Below are 7,355 nucleotides of genomic sequence, written 5' to 3' on the forward strand. Positions count from 1 at the left end.
TTATTGCAGTATGAGCAAGAAGAAATTTTCGCCAATTCATGAATCTTACAAAGAGCAGATTCGATTAGGGCTCAAATTTTTTAAAAATTTTTGAAAATCAAGAAGAAATTACTAACCTTTCTTGATCTAGAGCTTGATTGTGATCCGTGTAGATTAAAATTAGGAAATTTAAAGTCACTTTTGAGGATGTAGGGTTAGAGTTTGAATGAATTTTGAGGTAAATGTTAGGATGAAAGAGAGTTCATTTGAGATTATGTTCAAATGCCATCAAAATTTGATAATGCTGAAGACTTAACATTTTTGGTTCAAAAAGGTTACAATGATACATTATAGCAAACCTTAATGTTACCGCGTGAATTTCTAAATAATTTTAATTAACACGTAGAAAACCTCAATAATTTTTAAATGTCTTTCTTACATAATTTGCCCTTGATTTCCCTCATTTCAAGTGTAAGTGGAGCCCATTCTTGGTCCTATGCTTTGCTGGCTTCAAGCTCTTCATTGTTGGTTTTTAATGGGGTCTGTCTGCTTTGAAGACCCTTCAAACCCTTAAAAAATTGAAAAAAAAAAACAAAGTTCAATTCAGTTCACCTCTTTTCTTTTTTCTGAATTGCTGATAGCTCATTTTCATTCTCTTCATCAGTCTCATCATCTTCTTGCAACTACTCAAACTGAGATTAAAAAAACAAACAAACCAAGGAATAAAGAGATAAAGAAGAAGAAAAAGGAGCAATCTTTTTGAAAGATTATATACAAAGAGACAATTTTTCTACAAGCTATAAAAAACCCATCATCAGTTTTATTTCTTTATAGCTTTTTATATAATGGATCTTCAGATCTGAAAGTCTTTTTAGCTTTTTATTTCTCTGGATCTTTTTTTACCTTCTTGCTACCCTAACATAGGGTAGGTGTCCCTTAATTATAAGGTAAGCTTTTCACTTCATTTAATCTTAGCCTTCTTTTGAGTTAAAATTTTCTCCTTCATGTTTTGATGCTTTGTTGATTGATATAGTCATTGAATTGAAGTGTTTTGTTAGGTTTAGTTAAGAATTAGAATTATTTCAGCTATATGATTAAATTCTGCTTTGTAAATTTGCATTTGTTAAGGTTTTTGACCTTTTGTTTGATTTATAGAGATAGCTTACTAATACAAAATACTATTTGTGGCTAAAAGGTTGAGATTAAGTTAGATTTTTTTTCTTTTTCAAGTTCTATGTTTTAATTATATTTATGGGTTTTATTTTTCAGGGGAAAATATAATTTCTGTTCAAAGCTCAAATCTTGCAAGTTTGTGGCAAAGTCACACAGGTTTATGGATTTTTGATATCATATACTTGATCTATTAGCCAATTTTGATCACTATATTTTGTCAATATTGTAGAACTTTTGGTTTTGTTGAGTTTCAACTCATGTTGTTGTAGAGATTGTAGAAGTGATTGTATAATCTTTGAAGATTGTAGAGGAAAATTTTGGTAAGAAGATAGGAGAGGATTTTATTTTGGTGGGTTGAAAGTTTTTTGAAAGTATCCCTTATGAAATGTGGGGAATTATGAGGGTGGTTTGGTTGAGATGAGGTATGCTATCTGGTTTCATGAATTTTCTGAGGGCCTGCTTGTGGCCAGATTCGGATCCTTCAGTCCACGCGGGTTCAGATTCGAGTGGGCGTCAAGAAGGGCTTTTATGGTATAAGGATATTGGACAGCATGTTAATGGTGAATTTTCAATGGCCGTTGTCCAAGCTAATAGTTTGCTTGAGGACCAAAGTCAACTTGAATCAGGCAGCTTGAGTTCACTTGATAATGGGCCTATTGGTACTTTTGTTGGTGTCTATGATGGGCATGGTGGCCCGGAGACTTCGCGGTTTATCAATGATCATCTCTTTCAACATCTCAGGAGTAAGTGTATTCTAACTGTTTACGAATTCGGAACATATTTTCTGTTTGTTGTTGTTTTGTGGAATGAAGTGTGCAAGAGAAGTGTATGGTGTTTCATGATTATTGTACGGACAAGGGGAGCAACTATTGAATTTCTCTTTTATGCAATGACCAATTTTCTTTGTTTATTTTTTATTTTTGTTGGGAATTCCTCTAAATTTTAATGGAAATGAATATTTTAGTTTGCCTTGATAGATGAATGGGGAGTTAAGAAATGTGTCATTAAACTGAATTCTTAGATCATTAAACTCCAAAAACCAGCCAAATTGTCACCCTTTTGTGTTCTTCACTCCAACAAACATTTTTATGAATTAATTCGTGGTATTTTCTAATTTGGATTACTGAAACATAAACTTCATTTTTTGGTGATCTTCAAATAGAACCATCTCTATAAATGTCACATGATTGAGAAATGTCTTTTTTGTATGTTATGTGTAAGCTATAACAACTTTTGTTATACAGGATTTGCTACGGAACACCAATGTATATCTGCCGATGTGATTCGGAAAGCATTCCAAGCAACAGAAGAAGGGTTTTTGTCTGTTGTTAGTAGGCAATGGCCAATGAAGCCCCAGATTGCAGCTGTTGGCTCATGCTGTTTGATAGGAGTTATATGTAGTGGGACACTTTATATAGCTAATCTTGGCGATTCTCGAGCTGTTTTAGGGAGACTTGTCAAAGCAACGGGGGAGGTTCTTGCTGTTCAGCTCTCAACCGAGCATAATGCGTGTTTAGAGGCTGTGAGACAGGAGCTCCAGGCAATGCACCCTGATGATGCTCATATTGTTGTGTTAAAGCACAATGTTTGGCGTGTAAAGGGTCTTATACAGGTATAATGTGTATTCATAAAACGTGGTACTTTTCTTATATTGGTTCTTGTCTTGTGTACCCATAAAGTGTCCTCATATAATTTTTACGTCTTCCTATTATCAATTATTACTGAAGAATTACCTAGAATTAGTTATCTTGAAGCTTCTTCCCTTTTCTCTTGACGAACTAAGAAGCTGTTATAGGTATTCATTTTTATCAATATCCAAGTTGCACGTATCTTGGAGCCAATGTGCTAGTCGCTAGGTGTGAGGTGTAATCCCTAATATTAAGGATTAAATCCTCAAAATGAGGACTAAACAAAAGAATCGTGGACTGCGACTTGAGTGCCTCTGTGTGGTTTTTGGTGCCCCCCTTTTTGGTGCGACTTGAGTGCCTCAGTGTGGTTTTTGGGCAAGAGTGCCTTGGATTTCGGCACCTAGGCACACTTTTTTATACCTTGCAAATAATCGAGAGAAATAAGAAATGAAATTTTCAGTGCTTGAGTGTGTGGATATTATTACATCTGCTTCAGATGCTGTTGTTTTCTGTAAGCTGAATCCTATCTGAAATGTTATGTCCTCTGCTATCAATTTCAAGGATGACCCAACTTTGTTTTATTGTTCTTAATCTTTTATTACTCCCACTGGGCTCTGTCCCACTTGATTGTCTTATTTGGCTTTTTATGAGTATGAATAAATGCCATTAATGTTGGAGATTACACCAATAAGGCTGAATAGTAAAAGATTGTTGGATGAAAAGGCATTCATTTTAGAACAAAAAAGAGTACTGTAATGGCAGAAGACTGAATGCACTTTCCCTCTCCATGTCCCACCTTTGGTGGGCTTATGAGTTATGACCATTATTGTATTTGAGGTGCAAAACTAAGCCATGATGATAAGGTGTTCTTTGTGGTTTGGTATTATAATGTGGGTTGGCTTTTTACGTATTTCGTGTCACGATAAACTCAAAAACCTTTATTATATGGTCGCGATACGGTGGTGCAACCTTATTTTTGTACTAGACCTTTCATTGCACCCGATTGAGTGACTAATTGTTACTCAGTTTGTGATTGTTCATTTAGTCATTCTTTAGAAAATGAAGTGTAGGTTTTAAAAGTAGAAATTATCTTAAACGAAGATTGATTAATGTATTATTTTTCATGGATTAGACTTTTGTAGTTGAGCCGGAAACACAAATGTAAAATAAACCTTAAGGTTTTTTTGACCCCTTAGTTCATGTCTTGTACCAGAAAGCTTCCGAAAGGTAAGGCTGTGTAGAACCCAACCACGGATTCCTTTGCAAAGTACATTATAGTCTTTCCATGGTCAAAATGTTTCCCCGTTTATATGTTCTGTTAAGGGTTAATAGCAGTTTTTCCCGGACTTATTGGACTGGATTTGTCTAGATTGTTCATGTATACTTCATCTGTTTCTAATTAGTTGCAATCAAACAAAAAATCTCTCATCAAAGGTTGCAAATAATTCGAAACGGCGGAAGTACTGTCTTAATGGTTATCAGTGTTGATGTGGATCCTTTAAAGCCGAATTTGTTTGAACTCATTGTTAAATGTTAGGGTTGCAATGTTTACTATTTGTTTCATGGGGTTATGTGCGATGTACGTACTCTTCCATTGCCGAAATAATATCCTCACATGTTACATGCTTCTACTTCCTAAATAAAATTAGTTGATGGCTGAATGCTCGAATTCTACCCAACTAATGATGTAGTGGAAATATAATGCAAAGGATGAATAATCGTTAATTATGAGGGGTTGAGATAATAAGATCTTGAACAATGGAACTGGTTCTCTTACCGTAAAAAATGTCGATTGGCTAAAATAAGAAAAGGGGTTGGGCGTGGATTAAGTTTTACCTGTTTGAAAACACCTTTTTACATTCGTCAATATTTTGAATGCAGATATCTAGATCCATTGGGGATGTGTATCTGAAGAAAGCCGAGTACAATAGAGAACCTTTATTTGCAAAGTTTCGCCTACGTGAGCCTTTCAAAAGACCGATATTAAGTGCAGACCCTTCAATTTTAGTTCATGAGCTACAGCCACATGATCAGTTTGTAATATTCGCTTCTGATGGACTATGGGAGCACCTTACCAATCAAGAAGCTGTTGATATTGTTCAAAATAATCCGCGCAATGTAAGTTTTCAGTTGTAGCACCCAGTAATTATATGCCATGATTTTATAAAATTTAGAGAGTAACATGTGAAAATGCCGAACCTGGCTGAATTTTTAGCTATCGTTGCTTGCTTCTTAAAAGCCTTGCTTGACGCTAGAACTAGTCTAAGCTTGCTAAGTTTTACTTTAGAAATTGTTTGAAAGATTTTAAATGTTATGTAGCTTTGAAATTCTGGCCTTGAACCTATCGAAAAAACAATAAAATTATGGCCATAATGTTTCTGCACCTTTATTGATGTGAATGTAGATGTGCAACATACTCCTAAATTTTCTAAGGTGTTAGTAAGATGTAGGGTCGGCATTTCGGTCAAAGTTGACCCAAACTCAATGTAACCATACCTGACTTGAAAAGGTTGCGAACATAAAAATGAATACTAATTCTTTATCGAGGTCGATCGAGCCAGCCCAAACTCTTAAAAAAAACTGCATTCTGTACAAGTGTGAATTCATATTTTATTTTTTTTTTTATGTTTTTTTTACTAATGAGCTGCTTGTATGGACTCGTCACGCGATGAGACCGTCTCATACAAGACTTGCTGAAAAATGAAACCAAATGATCAAATTTGCAAAAATGAGCCAACCTGAAAAATGATACCAAATGATCACATTTGTAAAAATGAGCCAACCCAAAAGACCAGAACTAGTACCTTTCTCGATGACCCGAACGGTCAACTATAATAGGCAATTAGCATCCCTAGTGCTCAAAAGTTAGAAGTCTACTTTTAACAACCATTATCTTATGTCTATATTAGGCCTTGTTGCGCCCATGTATCTGTGCTCTTAATGTTAGTTGTGTCTTTCTAGCTGAATTCATCTTGGTTCTATTACATCAATCGGTACACACTTTTAATTTATTATCTTATTTCCTAGCAGGGAAGTGCTAAAAAACTCATAAAAACTGCGCTTCAAGAAGCAGCAAAAAAGCGAGAAATGAGATATTCAGACTTGAAGAAAATTGAACGAGGTGTCCGCCGTCATTTTCATGATGACATTTCTGTGGTAGTGGTGTTCCTTGACTCAAACCTCGTGAGTCGGGCTACCAGCGGATATAAGGGCCCACAAGTGTCAGTTAGAGGAGGCGGAATCACCCTACCATCGAATACTCTAGCACCCTCATGAGACGTTTCACTTACGCTTATATGCCTTTCAGAATTTCGGGCTTGTTTTTGATGGAGGAGAAGCAGGAAGGAGGTAAGTTAACGTGTTCTCATGATGTATGCCATAGCTACTTTTAACTTGGAACTGTGACGGTGGATTTCAAGTTCAGTCATGAAAATAAGGACAGTATGAACGAGAAGATCAGAAAATCTCAGGTGATGAATGGTTATGGTAGTTAATTTCCTCATATTGGCTAGTATCATTTGTTACGACAATTTTTCCACTTTTGCCCTATCTATTTGTTAAATTCTATTGTTTGACTTACTATTTTCAGAAGGGTTCTTTTAGGCCCATTGTATAAAAAAACAAGGGAAAGAAAAAGAAGCCGTTTCGGCTATACACTTCACTCTGAACTTTGGAAACTATCTTCTAAGATGCTAACTTAAGGCAAAGATGTGATTTTGGCCTTCGTTTCGTTGTGTTTGGATAGTCTTTTTCCTTTCATTTTGGGGTTGTAGATATGGGTTTGTGATTTTTTTTCACTCTTACTGCATAAATTTTGTCGAAGATATATCTTTTAGGCTCGAGCCACTTCTTGATTGTTTTTCATTGGAGGAACTTGTAATATACTACATTGGCTAGCAACTCGTTGAACGAATGTTCTGGTTTTCTATCTGGTAAAGCTTAAGGTTCTATACATCTTCCCCTTTACTTTTGTGACTTGATCTATGGAGTTATAGTCGTCTCGGTGTTACGTATTTGTAGACTACGTTAAATATGAATGATCTTGAGGTCTTGACCTATTGTTGATCGTGTTTTCACAAATGTAGCCGTTTTTCCTTTTAATTTATCCATATAAAGTTGGAGGTTGGTCGGCTTGTCATATGGGCCGGCCAAGGCACGGCTTGCATGAGACTTATGACATTGTTCATGGCTTGGTACTAGGTGCAATAGGATTTAGGAAGGCTATGGGTGACCCAATATGACAGTTTTCATGATTAGATCTTAATTTTGAGTGACCTAGGCACCTAGCGCAACATGTGAGCAAGAGCAACTGCAAGGCAGGATTTCTATTATTACATATACTTTAAGAGATATCAATCACGTTTGAGCTTAAAAACCACTTACATAAATGACAATAAAATTAGAGCGACTCATGTGAAAGATTGTCTTTCGATAAGACAGCCTCAAAAGAAGACCATATGCTAATTTTATTCTTATATCTATTTCATAAAACTTGAGTCATAATTGTAGTTTTTATAATTACATACTCCTTTTTAGTTACCCTCAATTTGCATGATTATTTATTTGTATGTTGGT

At 35.5% G+C, this 7,355-nt stretch overlaps 1 protein-coding gene across 1 annotated transcript; it reads left to right on the plus strand.

Moving 5' to 3' along the window:
* The first annotated feature begins 448 nt into the window (after positions 1–448).
* LOC130805159 (probable protein phosphatase 2C 28) lies at positions 449–6,515 on the plus strand. Its single transcript, XM_057669825.1, has 5 exons — positions 449–926; positions 1,249–1,895; positions 2,397–2,764; positions 4,662–4,898; positions 5,811–6,515. The coding sequence occupies exons 2-5, from the start codon at positions 1,577–1,579 to the stop codon at positions 6,054–6,056; spliced, it is 1,170 nt and encodes a 389-aa protein (XP_057525808.1). The 5' UTR covers positions 449–926; positions 1,249–1,576; the 3' UTR covers positions 6,057–6,515.
* Positions 6,516–7,355: the final 840 nt, after the last annotated feature.

Source organism: Amaranthus tricolor, chromosome 2 (assembly GCF_026212465.1).
Source record: "Amaranthus tricolor cultivar Red isolate AtriRed21 chromosome 2, ASM2621246v1, whole genome shotgun sequence".
In the NCBI taxonomy this organism is placed as follows: domain Eukaryota; kingdom Viridiplantae; phylum Streptophyta; class Magnoliopsida; order Caryophyllales; family Amaranthaceae; genus Amaranthus; species Amaranthus tricolor.

Bases quoted from the DNA above. Each gene is read 5' to 3' on its own strand.
- LOC130805159 (XM_057669825.1), top strand. From the start codon at position 1,577: ATGCTATCTGGTTTCATGAATTTTCTGAGGGCCTGCTTGTGGCCAGAT. The intron at 2,765-4,661 runs GTATAATGTGTA...TTTTGAATGCAG, and splicing joins GTGTAAAGGGTCTTATACAG to ATATCTAGATCCATTGGGGA. The intron at 4,899-5,810 runs GTAAGTTTTCAG...ATTTCCTAGCAG, and splicing joins TTCAAAATAATCCGCGCAAT to GGAAGTGCTAAAAAACTCAT.